Source organism: Bacillus rossius, chromosome 2, assembly GCF_032445375.1.
Source record: "Bacillus rossius redtenbacheri isolate Brsri chromosome 2, Brsri_v3, whole genome shotgun sequence".
Classification (NCBI taxonomy): domain Eukaryota; kingdom Metazoa; phylum Arthropoda; class Insecta; order Phasmatodea; family Bacillidae; genus Bacillus; species Bacillus rossius.
In genome coordinates, this window is record NC_086331.1 from 60,762,643 (window position 1) to 60,789,061 (window position 26,419).

General features: G+C 42.6%; 1 protein-coding gene across 1 annotated transcript; it reads left to right on the top strand.

The window, feature by feature from the left end:
• Positions 1-3,868: 3,868 nt before the first annotated feature.
• On the top strand, positions 3,869-26,414 carry LOC134528896 (uncharacterized). The gene is made up of 6 exons (XM_063362562.1): positions 3,869-3,949; positions 4,055-4,303; positions 6,266-6,427; positions 24,522-24,912; positions 25,231-25,406; positions 25,509-26,414. Exons 1-6 carry the CDS (start codon positions 3,869-3,871, stop codon positions 26,412-26,414), a joined length of 1,965 nt encoding a protein of 654 aa, XP_063218632.1.
• The last annotated feature ends 5 nt before the right edge of the window (positions 26,415-26,419 follow it).

Here is a 26,419-nt window from a genome sequence, read left to right on the forward strand (position 1 = left end):
AAGATGGTGGACATGAAATCATACTAGGTGACGATATATATACTTTGACATAAGTGGTGGGGAGAGTCAGTCTGCCAGCAGCCACCGTGAGGAAAGGTTCGGTCGCCATTTTTATTTTTTTGCCCCCATCGGGTTTGTCCCGAGGACTCCGAGCTCCATGTCAAAAAAGTATGTTTTTTTTAAATATTTTTACTAAAATTTTATTAATTGAAATTATTTATAAATTTAAAAAAAATTCATTAAAATCGGATGATAAATAAAGATTTTCATGATGGCGGGCGTAACAGAAATTGCAACGTTGACATCATAATCCAAGATGGCGGTCATCATATCCGTATTCCTTGAAATGGCTTATCGGAGGCTTTAGACATGGATGCTTAAGCCATTTTTAGGATTTTGTGTTCTTTCTAAGGCAAAACGACTTTTGAGATTTTTCGAAATCCTAATTTTTTAATTAAATTTTTTTTTGAGATATTTTGGCGGAATATTTTTCCAGAAATTGAATGTTTGGCGAATTTTGGGTAAATTTTGGAAAATTTGGGCAAATTTTGACTAGTTTTGAAGGACAAAGTTCAAGGTCAAGTTCAAGGTCACGGACATCCAAGATGGCCGCCGTGACATCACAATCCAAGATTGCGGACCGGCTCCCGGCTCCACAGCCTGAAGCCTGTTTCCGGACCGTCATTTACATACTACTGCCACATTCAGAACTCTTCGAGTGTTGCTCAGCTTACTTGCTCGCTCACAAACCTATAGCTGTACTGTGGCAGATCAGTGAAACAATCGTTTGTGCGGATTACTTCTTTAAACAATTCACTCAGTCCACATACAATCTTTACGAAGTGACCAAAGCATTTAATGTTGCTTACAGATTGCAAAGTAATTAAGGTAAGTTATTTTTCCATTACCCGAGTTCATGTGTTTGATGCTAGGGGTTGGCCAAGTGCTTTACAGGATTGAATTTAAGGTAGAAATATCCGGGAGGTGCCAGGCTAACTCGTCTTGTCTAACAAAAAGATATTTTGGGTTGTCGGCCCTAGCACGGTACACTAGAATGAAGGTTGCAAATTACTTTTAAACACACTGGTCCTAGCAGCAGTCCCTTTATAGTGATTGGTGGCTGGAGATCACCAGTACTGTAAATTCGAGAAATATAACTAGAGGACCAGGCTCGGAGGTCTAGTGCAATGGCTCTATGTTAATTATGTTGATTATGTTAAAAAATGCTCATAGCAGATATATGATTAGTTGATTAATTGTAAATATCGTTATCCTCAAGTCGGCTGGTACTGTAAGTTAAGACTCTGCAGTGCAGCCACATGATGGAATAAAGTTTAAGTGACCGGGTAAAGCTCTTCACCATAACTGACCCAGGGTCACATGTGAGTAGGTAGTTAAAGAAAGGTTTTTTTTTTTGACAATGGCTACATTAGTTATCAGAACGTCGTTCAGAGATTTAGAAATGCAGGCCCCCATGGAATGGACGTCAGTTCTGGGTCATGGCCTTCTATATACTTCCAGTAGCTATGGCGTAGTGAATGTGGTAATGTCACCTTTAAGCCAAAACTGTTCCAGAAAAAAGGTAAACTAAACTTATATTATAGTGACTCATTATTATGTGGCACACTTGCAATGAATTAACTGGGTATTGTGATTATACAATCTTGATTAGAGCATTGTATTATTATAACAAACAATAACTATTTATTAAGTTTTAAAAATTACGAATCATATCATTGACTGTTTCTTCCATGGTGGAATTGGTATGTTCACTTATACAATACTGTACTGTAAGTATATGTTCTCAAACTTTATGGAAATTATGACTCATTGTGTACATATAAACATGGGCAAATATTATTAAGCAACACAGGGGACACAACTTGATTGGTCCAGTGATGAACTAGTGTGTTCTGCTTGCAGCAAATTTAATGAGGTGGAAACATGGCTTCTAGGCCTCTTAGACAGTGGAATTTCAATTTAAAGACCTAGAAATTGATTAAAATAATGAATAAAACAATTTATATCAAATTAAAAGGTCCATTATTTAAGCAGTTCAAGTAAATATTACATAACAGAATAGCTTAAATTTAAAAGAATGTCAAATACCAAATTTATGGTACAAAAATTTCAGCTAATGAAACAATTAAATATACGGGGCTTACAGGCCACACCTCTTTTGGTGTCAAAATTTGAATTAGATATTTTATATTTCTGTAATAAGTGTTTTACTTTCCCAAACAAAAATATTTTAATCACACATTTGGTTATTTTTAGGTTATGTTATACATTGTTTTGGATAAAACTATAGAACTAGCTTAAAATAAAATAATCAAAATGTCTTAGGTATGTGTTCGGATGTGGGTAGAAATTTTACACACAAGTTAAGCAGCATGTAAAATGTGCTATTTTGTAACTGACCATCGAGTGTCTTACCTATGTTTGAGTGTAAAATTGGATCGCAGTATTACAGAAAAAAATTATATAGGAGTTATATCACTTCCTAAAACACAAATGGTTCGATATTATTAACATTTTTTTAAATATTAAGAAACTGTTCTTGTTATTACTGATGATTTACATATTGAAAAATTGGTTCAATGGGTACCACCTATATTATCATATAAATTATCGTGTAGCAAGGATTAAGTGGACATTTAATAGTGATCGCTCGAATTAACGGTAGTAAGTCTATTTACTCCAAGTTGGTTGTGTTTGAAACAAATTAAAGGGTATACATTTTTTGCATCAACAAGTTTCAAATGGTTGCATACGAAATCAATCGCCTTATGTTTTTTAAGCATTAGGATATTAAAATATTGATTTAATAACTGTGATTAATATAAGTGATTGCAAAATATTTTATGCTAAAAAACCCTAAGGGCGGGATTCGTAGTCGAAGGCTTGTTTGGCGAATAATTAGTACTTTATAAAGAAGAACTTATTCTTCAAGTAATACTTTTCCAGCAATGAATTCATGAATCTATACTTGACGAAGTAATACTTGAAAAAGCACTACTTATATTGGTCATGGTGTACTCGATGAAGTATCTCAAAAAGCAAAGAAATAATTTTGTGCCAACGTAATGCAAGCAAATATGCCCCTGTAAATACATAGTTTACCTGTTTGAAAATAAAAATGCCCACGTTTCAAACCATATATGCAATTAAAAAATGAAATTACTTTGTAAGATGATATTTTGTAGCCGCACCTACAAATGAAACGGGAAATCAACACAAACAAGGGGTCGTTGCCGTACGACCACGGCAGTGGTGCGCTCGTGCTGCAATAAAAAATAAATAAAGTCCAAAAATACGAAATAACAAGCAATCCAATTACGAACATTACTAAACATGGCAAAAATGAAAAAGAGAAAGTGCGGCCACGACACTCAAGCAAGAACAAGAAATCATACTAATTACTGAAAATTACAGACGTTAAGTTTCACAGCCGAGTACATACCAACGCGACGCCAACCCCAAGTGACAGTCCTCGTGACAAACGACCGGATGACTGCGGCAAATAGCCCGGGTGCCGAGGTTATATAGGCCGGGAACAATACACAGTGCGCTGGTGGCGCGGCGGGGAAGGGAGGAAGAGGGGGGGGGGGTAGGAAGGGGAAGTCGGAGAGGAAGGGGAAAGGAGGAGGGGGGAGAGGAAAGGAGGAGGGGGGAGAGGAAAGGAGGGGAAGGAATGCTAAGCAGTGCCCGCACTGCTTCAACCCCCCTCCCTAAAGTGTATCTGCCCGGAGAGCATGTGGATCCACACGATGAAAAAAGTTCATGATGTTGACATCGGAGACTGGAGACTGGAGATTGGAGACAGCATTAAACAGCAAACTTCAGGATCGCCGCGGCGATCAACGAGATGGCTTTGGACGTAGGCACACGCTACGCAGGTCTTCGGAACAGTGGTAGACAGCAGCCAGCAGCTGATACGGAGTACGGAGTAAGAAGTTCATATATGAAGTTGATGTTCAACCCAGAACAAGGGCTCGGAGCAGGGCGGTTTTGCGAGTCGCAACCACCTAGGCGTGGGAGGGGACTCCAGCAGGAAGCACCAAGTCACAAGCCTCAGCAATCTGACGAAGGGGTCAGCTACGATGACCACAGCCCGTCCAGCAAGGGCCAGGGGCAGCCATGGGCTCACGGCGGTGCGGGAAGCACTCAGCCGGAATCAACACGGTCGCTCTCCAAGACCCAGAAGCGGCGAGACAGCATCGAGCCTCCACACGACGAGGAATCCGCCAGGCAAGTTCATGGTAGGACGATGGGCCGAAGCACGATGGGCTCTCACAGGCAGGTAACACCAGTAGGGAGGAGGCGACGAACGGAAGATCCCACGGAGACGTCTCTCGGTGAGGTGAAGCTGAAGATCACTGGCGGAAGTCGGGCACAGCAAGCAAGGGTAACAGGGAAAAAGGATGGCGCGCCAAACTAAAAAAAAGAAGAAAGGGAGCCGCAACACCACGCACAAATCCAACAAATACAAAACAAATGCAGATACAAATCTCAATTTTCAAACACAAGTTACTAGGAACACGAACACGTAACAGGCCAATAGGCTTATCTCATAATAATAATTAATTCTCATCTCATAAGAGCAATAATAAATAATTGGTACAACAACAAAGATATAAATATATATATAATACTGTAACTGGATATAATACTGCCAACAACTTACAACAAACCCATAAAAAAATTACTTAACTAAAGGTTTCACCTGTGTTACGTGAGCCTTTCGAAATTTAAATTGGCGCTTACAGCACTTTAACAAAAGGGTATTGGCACCCAAAAACTTGTCGATACAATAAGGTCCCTCATAATGAGGAAGTAACTTTACATTCAATTGATCAGCCAACTTAGGCAATTTAAATGCACTACAAAGAACTAAATCCCCAATCTTATAACCATGAGGAGCTCTAGCCTTGTTGTACTTGACAGAAACGGCCTTACGGGCCTTATGAATGTTACAGGAAACCGTGTCGAGTACACGTTCCAATGCCTGGGCGTCCAGGCTAGTGTCCAGGGACGGCAAGCCCCACTGGTTCAGTAAGGGGATGGTAAGCTCACGGCCTAGTAACGGAATTGAAGGTGGAAAACCAGTAGCAGAATGAAGAGCCGAATTAAGTCCGACATTAATGCACTCCAAATCTGAATCCCAAAGAGTCTGATCAGACCGGTAGAAGGAAATCAGGATGCTTTTAAGAACATTATTTTGTCATTCTACTATGTTGCCCTGCGGAAAATAAGCTGAACTATAAATAGGTTTAACAGCCCATTCAAAAAGAAAATTCTTATATATAGTAGACTTAAAATACGGGGCATTGTCAGAAACAACCATACATGGAGGACCAAACAACTTGAAAACCTGTTCCTTAAGTACCTTAACAATAGTAGCAGCTTTCATGTTTCGAAGAGGTAATAAAATAACAAATTTTGTGAAAATATCCAGAACAACAAGCAAACATACATTACCCTTCTTAGAACGTGTCAGAGGACCAAAAATATCTATATGTAAGACATGCCAGGGCGCAACAGGAGGATCAGCAGCATACAAACCCACCTTAGAATTATGCGGCGGCTTAGAAATCTGGCAGTCGAGATAGGATCGAACAAAGCTCCGAGCAGCAGCATGAAGCTCGGGCCAAAACAGGTGCGCTGAAATTCTGCGAAAAGTCTTATCTATTCCTAGATAACCACCTAGGATAGATGCCTGAAAATAGGTTAACACCATAGGCCTCAAGACAGCTGGAACAACAGCCTTTCGGGCTCTGCCAGAATTCCTGTAAAATACAACATGCCACTCTCCTCAACATAGGGAACAGCCTTCTTATCATGAAGATCTCTACGTTCCTGCTGGCAGAGGGGGTCCTGAGTCTGACATTCCTTAATATTAAAATAGGATTCAGGAAAAAAATTTAAAGGCAGTAATAACGTCTCACTAATAGCCGAGCATGTAGCACCGGTATCAACGAAAGCCGAAAAGAAACGCTCGTGAATACACACGGGCAAGAAATTCAGAGAAACAGAGCTAGAGGCTTTCCTATAGAAGCGACAGAAACGACCTCTCTTCCGTCCTGTTAATGACCGCTTCCCGGACAATTACTCCGGTAATGACCCAATCCCCTACAGGAAAAACATTTACGTGCGTTAACATCAACGCGTACCTGATCACAGTCCTGAGTTACGTGTCCAAACACGCAACAATTTGCGCAGCGAGCACGACTGAATGTTGGAACACCCTGTGTCGGTTGCGTAGGCGTGGCAACCCCGCCGCCAGTCAAACGCCGGCATGGCTGGGAAGTGTCAAGAGGTGGGGCAGACGGACGGCCAGGGGGAGGGATTACAATATCCGCGCCGCCGGCGGGGAAGCGTGCATGCGACCCGCTGTCAAATATACGTGAAGGCGAACGCCGCGCACGTGAACTGTCATGAAGGCGAGGCACAAAGGAGGAATGTTGATGACTATTATTTTCATGCGTGCGTAAAACACGAGTGTCAGCATCGTGTGCGTCACTGCCACGGAAACCTGACGTAACCTGTAAGCTGTGAAATCCCCTGTCACGAACACGTGACACGGACGTAGACCTAGCAGGAGGCGAGAACTCAGCCTCATATTTAGACACCGCTAATAAACGCGCCTCTACCTCACTACCCCAGGCACGCAAAGCATCGAAAGTGGTAGGCGGAGCTAACATGCCACAGTGGGTGAGCACATGGGGCGCAAAGTTGCCTAAAATAAGCTGTACTATCTCAGGCTCAGCGATGTCAATTTCCAAAACATCGGCATAGGAAACCTCATCAATGTAATAAGTCACTGACTCATTAGGACGCTGAAACCTGAAAATCAAATCGCGCTTACACGCGTCCATGACGCGCGGCGGACACACAGCACGAAGTACCGACGTCTTAAAAGTATGAAAATCGACCTTCTGTACGATAACCTCTGTTAGCCTAGACACATAAACGCCAGCACACTTACTAAGCAGAGCTTTCATAAAGGCGCCAGCTGACACTAAATTCAATTTAGCGAGGCGCTCAGCCTGTAGAAAAATACTAGAATAGGCCTAGGCTCACTACCACTCAACACAGGAAGAGATTTGAGAACAGAGAAAAACAGTTTTTGAGAAAAGGAATTATCGGGAGCTGGACTTACTTCCAGTGTGAGCTGCGCCGTTGGAACACCAGACGAGACGTCACTGACCTCGCGTATGAATTGAACGAGCCGGGCGCGCATGTCAGCCACAGTGTCACTCGCTGAGGCAGGCAGCTGGTTCTCCTTGAGATACCGTATCAGCTCGTCGCGGTGAAGCCGGTAGATCCAGCTGACTCCCGAACCGCTCATGGTCATGAAAGAAAACAAGCAAAAACACAGCAAAACCACTGCCGAAGCAAAGTAGCGCAGAAGTTGTAGCCGCACCTACAACTGAAACGGGAAATCAACACAAACAAGGGGTCATTGCCATACGACCACGGCAGTGGTGCGCTCATGCTGCAATAAATAATGTCCAAAAATACGAAATAACAAGCAATCCAATTTATTAATCACAATGCATACAATGCATATATTACGCATATAACAATTCGATTCCCGCGGGAATACAGGTTAAAACAATGGTGCGATAAATGGGGCAAGCTGACGACGCGTTTAACGTAGCACAATCATATGGGCCGCTAGGCAACAACGAGAAAGAAAGAAAGAGTTTACATTTACCATTACATACGATTACGATTACCGTTACGACGCGGCTTGACAAGAAGTGTCCAAAGCCATCATGGCAATCCCATATACAGCCGCAGAAAAACACTGTTACATAAGCTACCGGTAGTACTCTGCGTGAGCAAAAGAAACTAAGGCAAAGAATCCAGTTAAGTACTGACCTGAAGGGTCCAAGAGAAATTAAGAACATTACTAAACATGGCAAAAATGAAAAAGAGAAAGCGCGGCCACGACACACAAGCAAGAACAAGAAATCATACTAATTACTGAATATTACAGACGTTAAGTTTCACAGCCGAGTACATACCAACGCGACGCCAACCCCAAGTGACAGTCCTCGTGTCAAACGACCGGATGACTGCGGCAAATAGCCCGGGTGCCGAGGTTATATAGGCCGGGAACAATACACGGCAGAGTGCGCTGGGGGCGCGGGGGGGAAGGGAGGAAGAGGGGGTAAGGAAGGGGAAGTCGGAGAGGAAGGGGAAAGGAGGAGGGGGAGGGGAAAGGAGGGGAAGTAATGCTAAGCAGTGCCCGCACTGCTTCAATATATACTTTATTTGATATTGAACTTGAATAACTTAAATATGAACATGTATTAAAAACGAATTTACAACTACATAAATATGTTTTGAATCCTTCGAAAACTCTATTATAATAATCTGGGACGAGGCTTTGACTGTTTTCAAGATAGTACATTTTTATTGTATTATGTTATGTTTATCCACTTTTTTTTTAAATACTATACACTTCTTGTTACTTCAAAAAAAAGTCACATGTTATGAAATATGTACAATTTATTTATTATTATTCCTTATTGAAATAAGTATTGACGCCACTCCCGCTGCCTGATTAAGTTTTGCGTGAATTTTAAGTTGAAAATGATCTCAGGGGGCAAAAACGGTGATTCGACCTCGTGGTTGCAGGCAGGAGTGCGTTGCGATTTTAAACTACCTGGGTTGTTCAGGCTACCCAGGACGCCTTGAAAATAAAAGGAAAACCGACTGGAAAGATACTGCACTTTATTAAGGCTGTTACACTTGCTTGTCCAATGCCTGGCTGAGTCTGTTGTCAGACCGTCGCTTCACGATAGGTTCAATGCATTGACGTTGCGCGCGAACAGGATGGATTGCAAACTCGTGTATAATGATTTAACCTGTGACCGTGGCTAACACGAAGGCTGCGGAAAACTATCGTGGAGCTGATATACTACAACTGTTTATGTGGTGAATGATGTTAAACATATAATAACAGCAATATATAATCAATGTTCCTACAGGTGATTGCAATCTAACCCACTACAAAGTGCGAATGCTTCGAAATGTGCGTAAGCCTGGCTAGATGAGAACACACGAGAGTCACAGTCACTTCTTACATTTTAACAAAATTATAACTTGGTTAGATTGCAAATACATATGACATAGTTAAAAATCAGCTAAATTGAAGACATGTTGAGTCGACCAATTCCAATCACCACTTTGTCCTTCATAAGTGATTTCCCAGAAAATAGGAAAAACTTGTATTTGTTCTCTTGAGATGTTACGACTAATGGAATGTTTACTTAGATGTTTAGATTTAATAGGTGGCATGTACCCATAAAGGAAATAAAAATTAAACAGCTAGTTTTTGAGAAATTCCGATTTAAATGTTGGACAAAGTGGAGTTTGGAAATATCAAAGAGACAAAGTGGTATTTGGAACAGTACATGTTGGAGAAAGTGGATAATGGAAACACGTATTTTCTTCTCGATATAGTAATGATATTTTATTGCACAGTTTTAAACACACAAACAATGAAAAACAAAGTAACAGTTGTAAATTAAAAAGAAATGTTGAAAAATATTGCCACAATATATTTGAAGCTATTTTGACAAGGTCGTAAAACAACAACATTAAAACAATACATTCATAATTAAATTAAAAGAAAACATTTAAACCTTAGCCGCTATTCAAGAAACTAGAATAACAATGAATATTAATGACAGTGTATGCAAATAATCAATTTCACCAAATCAACAATGTTTAATTGAATGCTACACATGCAGTTCTTCAGATTCTTCCATTGGTTTGTCTTCTGCATCACTTTCATTTTCAATGATTGTATGAACACTGTCAACACTTACTGACTAATATAATTGCAAGTAGAAGTTCAGGTGGTTTTCAGATTCTTTCCACTTGCTCCCAAAGTGTTTACACAAAAGATTGTTAATGTCCTGCAGCTTACTGCCTTTAATCTGAACACCAGATTCCAGAACCTCGGGTGTTAAATCTGAGAGTGTAACACCACGCTTCAAAACACTTCGCCCTTGTCCTAGGTCTGTTCTATAAAAACACTCCCCTCGAACGAGAATCAATGCTGAGTTCTTGCACGATCTCGTTAAGATAAATCTCTTACACTGGGAAAATCTAAAATGCCATGACTGTGTTGGTTTTATTACACGAGTTACAGCTTCCTTCCAGTCAAAAAATTGAAAATGTTCTTTTGGACGAAGCAAAGTACCATGATTACTCAAAATTGTGTAATATTCATCTGGAAGCACAATTGTGTCAAGTTTGTTCAATTCTCTCTCTATTCTGCCAAATATTCTATCAGGTGGAATTTAGGAGTGACCTGTGAAGGGAAAAACAACAGAACTTGCTGAACGTGTTGTGGAGCTTGACTGAGCCATTTACTTGCCATTCCAATAAGGGTTCAGTTTTTATTTTGACCACTACAGCCATCAGCGAAAAGACGAACTGTAGTAATACCCGTAATATCTGTATTTGTTAATCTATTAAACACAGCAGAGGCGATCTGGTTGGTAGCTTTTGGGAATTCATTTTCAGACCATGAATAAATGAATGTGTTTCTTTGATTTTGTGGGGATTTAGATGTTCCTTGGCATACTGTGAAATTATAAATATTTAATTGACGACTATAGTAGCTAGCTTGATCAGGAAGTTTTGGCAGGATCAGATTTTTCTGACAATCTAACGAAAATGTCAGTTCACCCGGTTTTTCTTCTGTTAAAAGCAAACAGATGCCCTCATCACTTGATAATAGAATACAAAACATAAAACACAACAGCTGTCGCTATAAGTCATCATAGATAACACAAAACACAGTGAAAACGAGACCAAACAAAATAATAAACAAGACTTTTATAGTCTAAACATGAAATACAGACATTCATTTGGACATTTGGAGGAACTAGATAAAGCTGGTTTTGGAATATTATTCGGTACACCAAAATGGCAGCCATTAAACAATGTCTGGACAAAGTGTGTTCTGGAATGAAAAACAGATGTGGACAAAGTGTGATGTGGAAATAAAACAGAACTGGACATAGTGGGTTCTGGAAATGTTTACAGTTTTACACATCAATTTTCTAAGGGACAATGTCGAGTTTGGCAATTCTTTTTTGCGGATTCCCATAGATATGACTACAGAGAATATTCTTGTGGCATTATCTCAATTTTTTCACTTTTTGGACGAAGTGGTTTTTGGAAATGGTCGACTCATGTATATTAAAGAGTTAGTACATGACACACGAGGCTTGCTAGAAGCTCTTAAACAATAACGATTCACTGACGTCGAAGCCTGGAAACTGCGTAAGACTCAAGTCCGCTGTCCTATTGCTTAAGACGTGAAAAATTGCATAGAATGTTGAAATGTCCCTGTTGGGATTAAAAAGAATTATGCGAAGAACCGCACGTAAGGACGTACGGCTGAGTAGGGTCTGGGGGAGAAGTATAGGAATGTATGTTCTGGCACACGGGTCCGGGGCGTGGATTGAAGATTGTTTACATTGTGACGTCACGGCGGCCATCTTGTCTTCGTTGCTGGAGACCACCATCTTGTTTTCGTCGGCGAGAGTGCACTGACGCCATGTTAGTTTAGTTCTTATCCGCTAGAGTGCAGTAATCATTTAGTACTGTGACACCCACCATCTTGAAATTTGGCCGCCATCTTGGAATCGTGTAATTATTTAGCTAGAAATTCGGGAAAAGTTCCAAAATTCATTAAATAAATCACTCATTAACTTACATATTGATTCGATCGATTCCTGTCCTCGGTTCGATACCCGATCAATGCAATAATGTTTAATTTTATGTAAAAAATAATAATTTCAATAAACCATGTTCAACATTCGTAAAGAGACTTTAAATCATCTACTACCATCATCCTATCAGACAACAAGACCACCATATTGGAAATTCGTAATTGTAATGCTAGAGATTCGGGAAAATGTTCAAAAATCATTAAATAAATTTGTAATCCATATAATGATTGATTGGATCGACTTAGGTCCTTGGTTCAATCCCTGGCCGATACAAAACAACTTTAATTTAAAAAATACTAAAAAAGTGTTAGGTTTGAGAAAATAAAAACACCACAAGTTCTTTTAAAAAAATTTTATTACATAAATTCAATACACTACTACAAGTACAAAAAAAAAACACTGACAAATTACTAAAGCCTTTTGGATTCCTCGATTCAAACAGTCTTCTTATTGTACGGACTAAGCCTTTTACATGACTTTAAATGTCTATCCGATCCGGTCATCACCGCAGCCAGAGACGGACTGAAGTTCATATCACTTATATAGTCTCATTAGCCGGTACAACACATGAGTCAAATCAATAACCATGTTCATTATACGTCTCGGAGCATTTTTTATAATGACGATGTAAGCTATCGAGACGTGAAATTAGTTTATTGCACTTATTGCACTGAAATTGTATTCTTTGAACATTATAAGAACAACCGCTTCTTTCATGTCTGCGAGCATTTGAGGTGATAGTAAATGATACACCACAGTATTTGCACTGATGCGAAGTACGCTCTTCATTAATTGAAGTATTCAATGCTGATGAAACTTCAGCTAATGGTGGAACAGCACATATCGAAGTCTCCTCCAGTGTTGTCAGAGGCGTTGCCAACGGGATCTGCTCCAACATCGTCGGCGCCGACGTCATGGTTCCCGTAGTCGATGGTACATCCTCCATCGAGTACGACGTTAAAGTCGGCAAAGATGCCATCGAAGTCTCAAGAACAAGCAATTACACGTCTTATGCACCAGAAGAAACAAACTAGGTGATCCGTACACCGTCGACGTCAGTAACAAAACTGTGCGTCCTGCTGTCTAGGACTCGCTTATATACATGCACCGTATGGAATAATACGCTAGTCAAACCAAGAACATTTTACTAAAATACTAGAGTCAAAACAACATTAAAAAAAATAGAAGCACCATCAAAAAAAAAAGAAAGCACACTTGGAAGCACCTTCAAAAAAGGAAAAAAAAATTGGAAGCACCATCAAAAAAAGGAAGCACACTTGGAAGCACCTTCAAAAAAGGAAAAAAAATTGGAAGCACCGACTACGAAAAGGCAGCACATTTGGAAGCACCGACTACTTAAAGGCAGCACATTTGGCAGCACCGACAACGAAAAGGCAGCACATTTGGCAGCACCGACAACGAAAAGGCAGCACATTTGGAAGCACCGACAACGCAAAGGCAGCACATTTGGAAGCACCGACTACGAAAAGGCAGCACATTTGGAAGCACCGCCTACGAAAAGGCAGCACATTTGGAAGCACCGACAACGAAAAGGCAGCACATTTGGAAGCACCGACAACGAAAAGGCAGCACATTTGGAAGCACCGACTACGAAAAGGCAGCACATTTGGCAGCACCGACAACGAAAAGGCAGCACATTTGGAAGCACCGACAACGCAAAGGCAGCACATTTGGAAGCACCGACTACGAAAAGGCAGCACATTTGGAAGCACCGCCTACGAAAAGGCAGCACATTTGGAAGCACCGACAACGAAAAGGCAGCACATTTGGAAGCACCATCATCGAAAAGGCAGCACATTTGGAAGCACCGACTACGAAAAGGCAGCACATTTGGAAGCACCGACTACGAAAAGACAGCACATTTGGAAGCACCATAATCGAAAAGGCAGCACATTTGGCAGCACCGACAACGAAAAGGCAGCACATTTGGAAGCACCGACAACGCAAAGGCAGCACATTTGGAAGCACCGACTACGAAAAGGCAGCACATTTGGAAGCACCGCCTACGAAAAGGCAGCACATTTGGAAGCACCGACAACGAAAAGGCAGCACATTTGGAAGCACCGCCTACGAAAAGGCAGCACATTTGAAAGCACCGACAACGAAAAGGCAGCACATTTGGAAGCACCGACAACGAAAAGGCAGCACATTTGGAAGCACCGACTACGAAAAGGCAGCACATTTGGAAGCACCATCATCGAAAAGGCAGCACATTTGGAAGCTCCATCAACAAAAAAAAAAGGCAACAAGGAAGCACAAGTTACGAGATCTAAGTCTTAGAAATCAGAATACAAGAAATAAAAACATTAAATTCTTATAATTTAAATTGTTTATTTTATTGCTTTACATTATACAAATGCAAGTAAAACAAGCCATTATTGTATGTAGCCAGCATTCCTCAGTTCCTTGAGTATGAAGGATATTTCTTTGATGCACGAATAGTTTCCTGCACAAAGCGAACCATGTAGAAGTCTTAACCGGTCAACCAATATGTTTGGATCTTTCCATGATGTGTAATCAATCTCTTCTACCACCATCTTCCTTGCACCTTTATAAATATTATGATCTCTGGTGTCTTCCGTTTTACCACCAACCTCAGGGTAACTTTCATGTTTGAGACGGTGATCATCACAAGCTTGATCAGATTTATTTAATATATCACGTCGTTTCCACCGTTTCGGTCTCAGGACACCGCCACATTCTTCGATCTTGGCAGCTTTAGGTGCTTCATCATAGTCTATGTCTTTGTCAACAGCCTCAGAGTCACTGTAACAATCACCGTAGAAGGAATCGTCTTCACCCAATTTTCCGTAATATTTCGATGTTGAAGATGTTGAAGCGTCTTCATCGTCTTCATGCTTCCTTTTTAGGAGTCCATCATTTTTACAAAGTAGGAAAGATCTACTTGAATTCGGCTGGAATATATTCTCACTTTTCACGTTCAGGATTCTTCCATTGTCTTCATTCTTCCGTAAATCATCAACCTCCTTTAATTTAAGTTCTTTGTCGAGATCGGAAGAGCCAAGAAAATTATTGTGGTAATGCAGATCACTCTTCCTTAGGATGGTAGATTCATCGTTGTCCTCTAGCTTGTACGCAGGCTTGGCGCTACAAGTTCTTCCATGTCTTTTTAGGCTCTCTCTCCGCGTAAACGACTTGCTACATCGTACACAACTTATCATATTGCGCAGTGGATTTTTAACACAGTCATTCTTCTCGTGTTGTCTTTTATTCTTTCTCAAGATAAAATATTTACTGCAAAACTTACACCTATGTTCTTTCGATACAGCGTCAGATCCCAAATCAGAATTCATATTAGTTACTGAGACTAATACCAGATACCAATTGAGTGTTTTAAATTAGATTCAATACTTAAATAGAAATTTTTTCATATTTCATCAGCGAGAATTAATATATCTCCTGCAAAAGTACTTAATGCATGTAGTTCTGCTTTTCAACAACAGATGTCGCCACATGTTGCTTGCAGGTAAATAATATTTAGTTATTTTATGCGGGATGCGGGATGCTCACTAACGATCGCAAAAGAAGGATGGCTTCGCTAGACTCCAAGGAAAAGGAAGTTCGTCTTGCATGTTGGTGCTCCACAGATGTCTCATGGCATAATATTAATTTGACTGAGTAATGATATGTGTTAATTCCACCTTATAAAAATATTGCAAGTTTTGATTTAGTAGCAGAAATTATCGAATTAAATGTAACTCCAAATAAAATGACATGTCTCATTAGACAAAAAAAATCCATGCAGAGAGCGGTTTCTCAGAATAGTCAGAAACACTTGAAGAAACCACAGGAATGATTGCAAGAACACGAGAAAACCATCAAAATATTGACAAGAATATTCAGGAGCACACGGAGAAAACCACCATAATATTGACAAGAATAATCGGAAGCACATGGAGAAAACCGCCACAAGTTTTCTTTGTTATCATAAAATTACAGAAAAAAATCAAAAATAAAAAAACACAAAAATTCAAAAACTGATTCTGGCTTGGACTAGAACTCTATCTTTGCTCAACAATGAGAAGTTCACAAGCTAGCATAATCATTTTTTGAATTTGTTGTGTTTTTTTATTTTTTATTTTTTTCTGTAATTTTATGATAACAAAGAAAACTTGTGGCGGTTTTCTCCGTGTGCTTCCGATTATTCTTGTCAATATTATGGTGGTTTTCTCCGTGTGCTCCTGAATATTCTTGTCAATATTTTGATGGTTTTCTCGTGTTCTTGCAATCATTCCTGTGGTTTCTTCAAGTGTTTCTGACTATTCTGAGAAACCGCTCTTTGCATGGATTTTTTTTGTCTAATGAGACATGTCATTTTATTTGGAGTTACATTTAATTCGATAATTTCTGCTACTAAATCAAAACTTGCAATATTTTTATAAGGTGGAATTAACACATATCATTACTCAGTCAAATTAATATTATGCCATGAGACATCTGTGGAGCACCAACATGCAAGACGAACTTCCTTTTCCTTGGAGTCTAGCGAAGCCATCCTTCTTTTGCGATCGTTAGTGAGCATCCCGCATCCCGCATAAAATAACTAAATATTATTTACCTGCAAGCAACATGTGGCGACATCTGTTGTTGAAAAGCAGAACTACATGCATTAAGTACTTTTGCAGGAGATATATTAATTCTCGCTGATGAAATATGAAAAAATTTCTATTTAAGTATTGAATCTAATTTAAAACACTCAATTGGTATCTGGTATTAGTCTCAGTAACTAATATGAATTCTGATTTGGGATCTGACGCTGTATCGAAAGAACATAGGTGTAAGTTTTGCAGTAAATATTTTATCTTGAGAAAGAATAAAAGACAACACGAGAAGAATGACTGTGTTAAAAATCCACTGCGCAATATGATAAGTTGTGTACGATGTAGCAAGTCGTTTACGCGGAGAGAGAGCCTAAAAAGACATGGAAGAACTTGTAGCGCCAAGCCTGCGTACAAGCTAGAGGACAACGATGAATCTACCATCCTAAGGAAGAGTGATCTGCATTACCACAATAATTTTCTTGGCTCTTCCGATCTCGACAAAGAACTTAAATTAAAGGAGGTTGATGATTTACGGAAGAATGAAGACAATGGAAGAATCCTGAACGTGAAAAGTGAGAATATATTCCAGCCGAATTCAAGTAGATCTTTCCTACTTTGTAAAAATGATGGACTCCTAAAAAGGAAGCATGAAGACGATGAAGACGCTTCAACATCTTCAACATCGAAATATTACGGAAAATTGGGTGAAGACGATTCCTTCTACGGTGATTGTTACAGTGACTCTGAGGCTGTTGACAAAGACATAGACTATGATGAAGCACCTAAAGCTGCCAAGATCGAAGGATGTGGCGGTGTCCTGAGACCGAAACGGTGGAAACGACGTGATATATTAAATAAATCTGATCAAGCTTGTGATGATCACCGTCTCAAACATGAAAGTTACCCTGAGGTTGGTGGTAAAACGGAAGACACCAGAGATCATAATATTTATAAAGGTGCAAGGAAGATGGTGGTAGAAGAGATTGATTACACATCATGGAAAGATCCAAACATATTGGTTGACCGGTTAAGACTTCTACATGGTTCGCTTTGTGCAGGAAACTATTCGTGCATCAAAGAAATATCCTTCATACTCAAGGAACTGAGGAATGCTGGCTACATACAATAATGGCTTGTTTTACTTGCATTTGTATAATGTAAAGCAATAAAATAAACAATTTAAATTATAAGAATTTAATGTTTTTATTTCTTGTATTCTGATTTCTAAGACTTAGATCTCGTAACTTGTGCTTCCTTGTTGCCTTTTTTTTTTTGTTGATGGAGCTTCCAAATGTGCTGCCTTTTCGATGATGGTGCTTCCAAATGTGCTGCCTTTTCGTAGTCGGTGCTTCCAAATGTGCTGCCTTTTCGTTGTCGGTGCTTCCAAATGTGCTGCCTTTTCGTTGTCGGTGCTTTCAAATGTGCTGCCTTTTCGTAGGCGGTGCTTCCAAATGTGCTGCCTTTTCGTTGTCGGTGCTTCCAAATGTGCTGCCTTTTCGTAGGCGGTGCTTCCAAATGTGCTGCCTTTTCGTAGTCGGTGCTTCCAAATGTGCTGCCTTTGCGTTGTCGGTGCTTCCAAATGTGCTGCCTTTTCGTTGTCGGTGCTGCCAAATGTGCTGCCTTTTCGATGATGGTGCTTCCAAATGTGCTGTCTTTTCGTAGTCGGTGCTTCCAAATGTGCTGCCTTTTCGTAGTCGGTGCTTCCAAATGTGCTGCCTTTTCGATGATGGTGCTTCCAAATGTGCTGCCTTTTCGTTGTCGGTGCTTCCAAATGTGCTGCCTTTTCGTAGGCGGTGCTTCCAAATGTGCTGCCTTTTCGTAGTCGGTGCTTCCAAATGTGCTGCCTTTGCGTTGTCGGTGCTTCCAAATGTGCTGCCTTTTCGTTGTCGGTGCTGCCAAATGTGCTGCCTTTTCGTAGTCGGTGCTACAAAATGTGCTGCCTTTTCGTTGTCGGTGCTTCCAAACGTGCTGCCTTTTCGTTGTCGGTGCTTCCAAATGTGCTGCCTTTTCGTAGGCGGTGCTTCCAAATGTGCTGCCTTTTCGTAGTCGGTGCTTCCAAATGTGCTGCCTTTGCGTTGTCGGTGCTTCCAAATGTGCTGCCTTTTCGTTGTCGGTGCTGCCAAATGTGCTGCCTTTTCGTTGTCGGTGCTGCCAAATGTGCTGCCTTTAAGTAGTCGGTGCTTCCAAATGTGCTGCCTTTTCGTAGTCGGTGCTTCCAATTTTTTTTCCTTTTTTGAAGGTGCTTCCAAGTGTGCTTCCTTTTTTTGATGGTGCTTCCAATTTTTTTTTCCTTTTTTGAAGGTGCTTCCAAGTGTGCTTTCTTTTTTTTTTGATGGTGCTTCTATTTTTTTTAATGTTGTTTTGACTCTAGTATTTTAGTAAAATGTTCTTGGTTTGACTAGCGTATTATTCCATACGGTGCATGTATATAAGCGAGTCCTAGACAGCAGGACGCACAGTTTTGTTACTGACGTCGACGGTGTACGGATCACCTAGTTTGTTTCTTCTGGTGCATAAGACGTGTAATTGCTTGTTCTTGAGACTGCGATGGCATCTTTGCCGACTTTAACGTCGTACTCGATGGAGGATGTACCATCGACTACGGGAACCATGACGTCGGCGCCGACGATGTTGGAGCAGATCCCGTTGGCAACGCCTCTGACAACACTGGAGGAGACTTCGATATGTGCTGTTCCACCATTAGCTGAAGTTTCATCAGCATTGAATACTTCAATTAATGAAGAGCGTACTTCGCATCAGTGCAAATACTGTGGTGTATCATTTACTATCACCTCAAATGCTCGCAGACATGAAAGAAGCGGTTGTTCTTATAATGTTCAAAGAATACAATTTCAGTGCAATAAGTGCAATAAACTAATTTCACGTCTCGATAGCTTACATCGTCATTATAAAAAATGCTCCGAGACGTATAATGAACATGGTTATTGATTTGACTCATGTGTTGTACCGGATAATGAGACTATATAAGTGATATGAACTTCAGTCCGTCTCTGGCTGCGGTGATGACCGGATCGGATAGACATTTAAAGTCATGTAAAAGGCTTAGTCCGTACAATAAGAAGACTGTTTGAATCGAGGAATCCAAAAGGCTTTAGTAATTTGTCAGTGTTTTTTTTTGTACTTGTAGTAGTGTATTGAATTTATGTAATAAAATTTTTTTAAAAGAACTTGTGGTGTTTTTATTTTCTCAAACCTAACACTTTTTTAGTATTTTTTAAATTAAAGTTGTTTTGTATCGGCCAGGGATTGAACCAAGGACCTAAGTCGATCCAATCAATCATTATATGGATTATAAATTTATTTAATGATTTTTGAACATTTTCCCGAATCTCTAGCATTACAATTACGAATTTCCAATATGGTGGTCTTGTTGTCTGATAGGATGATGGTAGTAGATGATTTAAAGTCTCTTTACGAATGTTGAACATGGTTTATTGAAATTATTATTTTTTACATAAAATTAAACATTATTGCATTGATCGGGTATCGAACCGAGGACAGGAATCGATCGAATCAATATGTAAGTTAATGAGTGATTTATTTAATGAATTTTGGAACTTTTCCCGAATTTCTAGCTAAATAATTACACGATTCCAAGATGGCGGCCAAATTTCAAGATGGTGGGTGTCACAGTACTAAATGATTACTGCACTCTAGCGGATAAGAACTAAACTAACATGGCGTCAGTGCACTCTCGCCGACGAAAACAAGATGGTGGTCTCCAGCAACGAAGACAAGATGGCCGCCGTGACGTCACAATGTAAACAATCTTCAATCCACGCCCCGGACCCGTGTGCCAGAACATACATTCCTATACTACTTGGGGGCAGAGCTAAATGAAAAGATTTGGTAACTTACAACTATTAAGATGAACTGGACGTGGCACGAAAACTGTAGGCTCTGCGTTCGCGGAGCGACCGACCCCTCTGAGCTCCCGACGGCAACTGGCGCGAGAGCGTCTCGCGACCTCGCGCCAAGATGCGTGTAGCACGGGAAAACAGCTCCGACCAGTTTTGGACTTAAATGATATATTTGATATTACATGGTTATTTAACAATTGCACATAGTTTTCATATTATTACTGTATATTTTAATTATTATTAATTTGGTTGTTTTAAAAAGAATAATTAATGATTTAATTATACATTAGCGCATTGCCACACCCGGCCGGGCGCTGTAGTCGACTTGGTGTTCGTTGCGGTGCACTTTCACTCACACGGCGGATTTCACGCTCGGGCGTGTTCGTTGCACTTACGAGTAAGTGTTGTTGGGACGTAACGGCCTGTGCGAACCAGAGGGAGCACCGGCGATTGGCGTCAATATATTAAACTGACATAAGGCCTACTGTTCACAACACATCATTAGGCCTAACAAATAATCTCTTTATTAGATTCCTCCTGAATACTAAACCATCTAATGGTTGTTGCCCAGGTGGGTCAACTGGATCCTCCCGCTCGTCTTCCAATTGGTCTTCATCTGGCAGAGCATCATTTGTATTTATTGCTAGATTGTGAAGCACTGCACATGCTATCACAATATTGGGAGACGTGGCAGTTTTGTTGACAAACCCTTGTGAAGGCATGGAAACCTTCTGTTCCATTGCCAGAACACACGTTCTACAACATTCGTGGCCCATTTGTGTGCAGTATTGTACCTAAAACATACACAACAATTAACTAACATGGTTTTCTAAAACTTGTAAAATTAATTCAACTCACGAATATACAGTCAGCAAATCATAACATGTTGCTTCTGTATGGGCCAATAATTGTGTTCAAACCTTGGTTGGTATATTAAGCACCTGGAAATTGAACTTCATATTTAAACATTATTGCAGATTATTACTATTCAAGTTAGAGGTGCTAAAGTAAAAACCTGGCAGTGAGATGAAAATTGTTATTAATGCTATGCAAATATTTTACATAAGGTTATTAAACAAAAACAGTATTAAATGATTTTATTAACAACCACAAACGACAACACACAGATTTTTTTCCTGTTCTTTATAGGAAAGTTGTGTAATATACACCCAAAGATCAGAGCCTGGTAAAAAAAATTGCGTGGAATAGATAAGCATTGCAAATTCATTGAGACATTTTATGACTGGTAGGCTGCATATTGCTGAAATTTTCAATTTCCTGTTTACAATTATCTTTCTTCTGTCAAAGTCTGGGGATTGTTGTCAGGAGTCAGTAATTTGCTTGAACACATGTAGCCTCTATCCCCTACTAAAGCAGGCGCGTAGGAAGCAAATATTTAATGGGGGGGCAAAGGAGTTTATCATTATAAGTGGTGGATTTAACAAAGGAGGTGTCCGGGGGAGTATTCTAAGGAGCAAAATGGTGCTATTTAAGCATCTTTCGTATAAAAATAGAATGTACTACTAGCAGAAATTTTAACTTTTTTATAACAAATTTACTTAAGGCTCGGCATCACAAAACAGTGTTCACTTTTCAGTTTTCACCTCGTAGAATTCATTTTAAAGGCAATTTGTTGAATATTCCCACTGCACAGAGTACATAAATTTCAAGCACCTTCAAATTTAGTCCCTAGACATCATCAAGTTATCTAGAGCTGTAGAAAAGGCAAAGATGTATTTATAATTAAAAATATGTTTGACTAATTGCACCATAATTACATGACGGTGGTTGAAGATTAATATTTGTAGCGTGAGATAATATATTTTGCCAACTATCTATAGCTATAGTTACATTTTCTGAATATGTGCTAACAAACAACTGAAATAATCAAAACAAGCTATAATCAAATATTTAAGTGAGGCTGAGCCTTGAGTAAACAATTTAACAAAGACGTCATTATCCCACTCATTTCCCACTCTTAAGTAAATTAATTTGAATATCAGAACAGGAGAACTCTTAATGTTACACACCTTTAATTAAATATTCTTAGATTGACGGTGCTCCCTCTGGTTCGCACAGGCCGTTATGTCACAACAACACTTACTCTTAAGTGCATCGAACACGCCCGAGCGTGATGTCCGCCGAGTGGGTGTAAGTGAACCACGACGAACACCTAGGCGACGGCAGCACCCGGCCGGGTGTGGCAATGCGCTAAACTAAATCAGTAAATTATACTTTTAACTTAAAAACAACCAAATTAATAACAATTAAAAGATGATTAATTCAAGGGATATTATGTCCAGTTGTTCAATAATCATATATTGTGAAATATGTCTTTTAAGTCCAAAACTGGTCGGAGCTGTTTTACCGCACTTTATGTGTCGAGGCGCGAGGTCGCAGGGCGCCCTCGCGTTCAGTTACCGTCGGGAGCTCGCAGGGGTCGGTCGCTCCGCGAACGCAGAGCCTTCAACTTTCGCGCTACATCCAAGTCTCAGAAATAGTGTAAGTTCTTCAAATCCTTTTACCAGCTCTGCACCGACCCCACTCAGTCGCACGTTATTTCGTGCGACTCGTTAACTAATCATTTTATCCCAACAGGGAGTTTTGCATTTATTACGTATTTCCATGTCCAGAGTTTAAGGACAGCGTAATTGAGGTACGCAGTTTTCCGGCTTCCACAGCCAAGTAAGCGTTATCGTCGAAGGCTCTCAGCCAGCCAGGTGTGTCGAGTTCTTACTCGTTAATTTACGTATCTAACTTTCATCGTATTTAAATGTGTAACTTGTAATGTGCATTCTAACCACTTCACAACCATTTAATTAGTGACTGTAACTTGTATGTCTTATCTAACCGAACCCAAGTACTTTTCGGGACTTTTAATATTTGTCAACAGGCTAGATTGCAACTAACTATAGAACATTCATTCGTATGTGCTGTCGTACATAACGTCAATCTCTGCATAAGCTGCGGCAGCATTGCAACTCCGCGACTATACGCCACGTCTTTCACGTTGATAATCGGCCACTGTAGAAGTCCGCACATACCACTTTGCAACCTATCCTGGCCGCGTGTATCATCTACGAATAGAGACTCGCGTGCCGCGACGGTCAGACAACAGACATGACCAGTACTTGGACCAGTGTGTGTAACGGTTCTCAATAAAGTGCAGTGTCGTGTCAACCAGTTTATTATTTATTCATAAGGCGTCCTGGGTGGCCTGAACAGCCCGGGTATGTTTCGAACCACGACTTGCTCCTGCCTGCAGCCACGAGGCCGAATCCCCGTTAAAATCCCTGAGATCACTTTTCAAATTAATAACTACTTAAAAAACATAGACAGGCAGCGGGAGTGGCGTCAAATGGCGCGCAACTAGTGTGGCTTTTGAAAAACGAACTTTCGAACGTCTTTCAAATTTCAAAGTACATTAAAATTAATTTAGCACGAGTGAGTTATAAGGCCGGCAAGTGGTATTTAGTTTTTGTGACTGTTATAACAATCCGGGAATATTCACTAAAGAACATTTGCATTTCACAAAATTCTATTTTATTTTCATAACTTCAACGCGACAGTCCCACGCCAAGGCGGCAGCGGAAGCCGGCGCGCCAGGAGGTCACGGGATATGGCGCTGAGAGATAGCGGCGGGAGATGACGCCGGGAGATAGCGACGGGAGACACGAGGATTGGTTTCCCCGCGACGTGATAACGTCGGCACCGCGAGATACGGCCGGGATCAGTTACCCGACATCTCACCGCGATCAGTTACGACTCGGCACCGCGAGAAAGGCGCGCAGCAACCGCGGGACAGCTGCTCGGCGCAGAGTGACGTCACAGCGACACAGACAGACAGTCGCGCACGGGCTTCCGCGGGACAGGAGGCGTGCGAGCACAGGACACTGACTTGGTGGTGAGGGGAGGCGGTCCTCCCTACCTGCTCGCGCCCTGTCATCGACGTCCTGATCCGTCGCTCGTATCAGTATGCCGCGACCGCGTGACAGAGGCCGCACGTCGTTATCAACATGAACGACTTCCAGGAAGCATATGAGTCCTGGGCCGAAGCTGACTTCCCAGAGCCAGGCGAGAGTTGCTTTCACTACTCAAATGATGAATGTGGATTTTGTTACGAGTACTGGACATATGGCATGACGATGTGCTGTGTGCCATCATGCACCTGCAGGACACCTGACGGGTGGTTCTGCTGGACGTGCGGGAGTATATGGCAAGATGAGTGTTTACATCCGATCGCTCGAGAAGAGGCGGAGATGTTTGGATTGAGGTGTGAACGTTGCCGATAGAGGCAGTGTACAGGCGTGGCCGCAATCGTCACGATGCTGGCCCCGGAAGTTCACACATCCACAACTCCTGGGGGCCAGACGACCACGAAAGCCGAGTGGTCACACTGTGCGGACGCCGACACGTTTCTCGCAATGTCTCTGCCTGAGACGAGAATACTCCCGATGCCTCTGCAACCGACGCCGCCGCCCCAGACACCGCCCCCGACGTTGCCGCCTCCAGCTGACCAATGGGTTGCTGGGGCGGCGCCAGGCAGCAGCGACATCAAGACAACGCACTGCAAGGCTGCTGATGCAACGACAGTCCATGACATCATCATCACACCGCCCCCGACGCCGCCGCCCCCGATGCCGCCGCCCCCGACGCCACCACCGCATGCCGAGAACGCTACTGGTGCGGTGCTGCGTCTCAACTGGGCAACATCGCCGCGCTTCCCAGATGGCCTAAAGACCGCCAAAGCAGATAAGCACCATGCCATGACCAATACGCCGCCCCCGACGCCGCCACCACCGCCTGCCGAGAACGCTACTGGTGCGGTGCTGCGTCTCAACTGGGCAATATCGCCGCGCTTCCAAGCCGGCCAACAGGCCACCAAAGCAGATGCACATCATAACATGACTATCACGCCGCCCCCGATGCCGCCACCGCCTGTCGAGAACGCTACTGGTGCGGCGCTGCGTCTCAATTTGGCAACATCGCCGCACTTCCCAGCCGGCCAACAGGCCGCCGAGGCAGTTACGCACCATGCTATGATCAACACGCCGCCCCCGACGCCGCCGCCCCCAACTGCCGTGAAGGCTCCCGGGGGATTGACGCGGTGCAAACCGGCCGTGCTGCCACATCCGCCAGAGGACAAAACGACCACTGAGGCGACAATGACCACTGAGGTGACAACGACAGAAGATCACCCGGAGGAACCACTCCGATGGCGCCGCCCACGGTCACTGAGAAAGCGGCTGGCACAGGGCGGTGGCGCAAAACGACGATAGTGTGGCACTCTCCGGGGGATCAGACACCTGCCGAGTCATTCACAGTCGGCCCGACGCCACATCACGCACGTCACCACGGGTGTGCCACTCACGCAAGCCACACACATCACCAAGGATGTGCCACTCACGTCAGACACTCATGTCACCAAGGGCATGCCACTCACGCCAGCCACGCATGTCACCAAGGGCGTGCCACTCATGCACGTCAGAGAGGGCGTGCCACTCACGACTGCCACGCACATCACCAAGGGCGTGCCACTCACGCACATCAGAGAGGGCATGCCACTCACGCCAGTCACTCACGTCACCCAGGGCGTGCCACTCCCACCCGCCGCGCACGTCACAGGGGGCGTGCCACTTCCGCTCGCTGCGCACTGCACAGAGGGCGTGCCACTTCCACCTGCCATGCACGTCACAGGGGGCGTGCCACTTCTGCCCACCACGCACGACACAGGGGGCGTGCCACTTCCGCCCGCCGCGCAAGTCACAGGGGGCATGACACTTCCCCCTGCCTCGCACGACACAGGGGGCGTGCCACTTCCACCTGCCATGCACGTCACAGGGGGCGTGCCACTTCTGCCCACCACGCACGACACAGGGGGCGTGCCCCTTCCGCCCGCCACACATGACACAGGGGGCATGCCACCTCTGCCCGCCGCGCACTGCACAGAGGGCGTGACACTTTCGCCTGCCCTGCACGTCACAGGGGGCATGCCACTTCTGCCGCCATGCCCACCACTGAGGGTGCACCACTGCCACCCACCACACATGCCGCTGAAGGCGCCACGCCACCGCCCGCCACTGAGGGTGCGCCACTGCTGCCCGCCACACGCGCCGTTGAAGGTGCCACGCCACCGCCCGCCACAAAGAGCATGCCACCTTGGGAGCGCCGCCGCCTGCCGCTGAAAGGA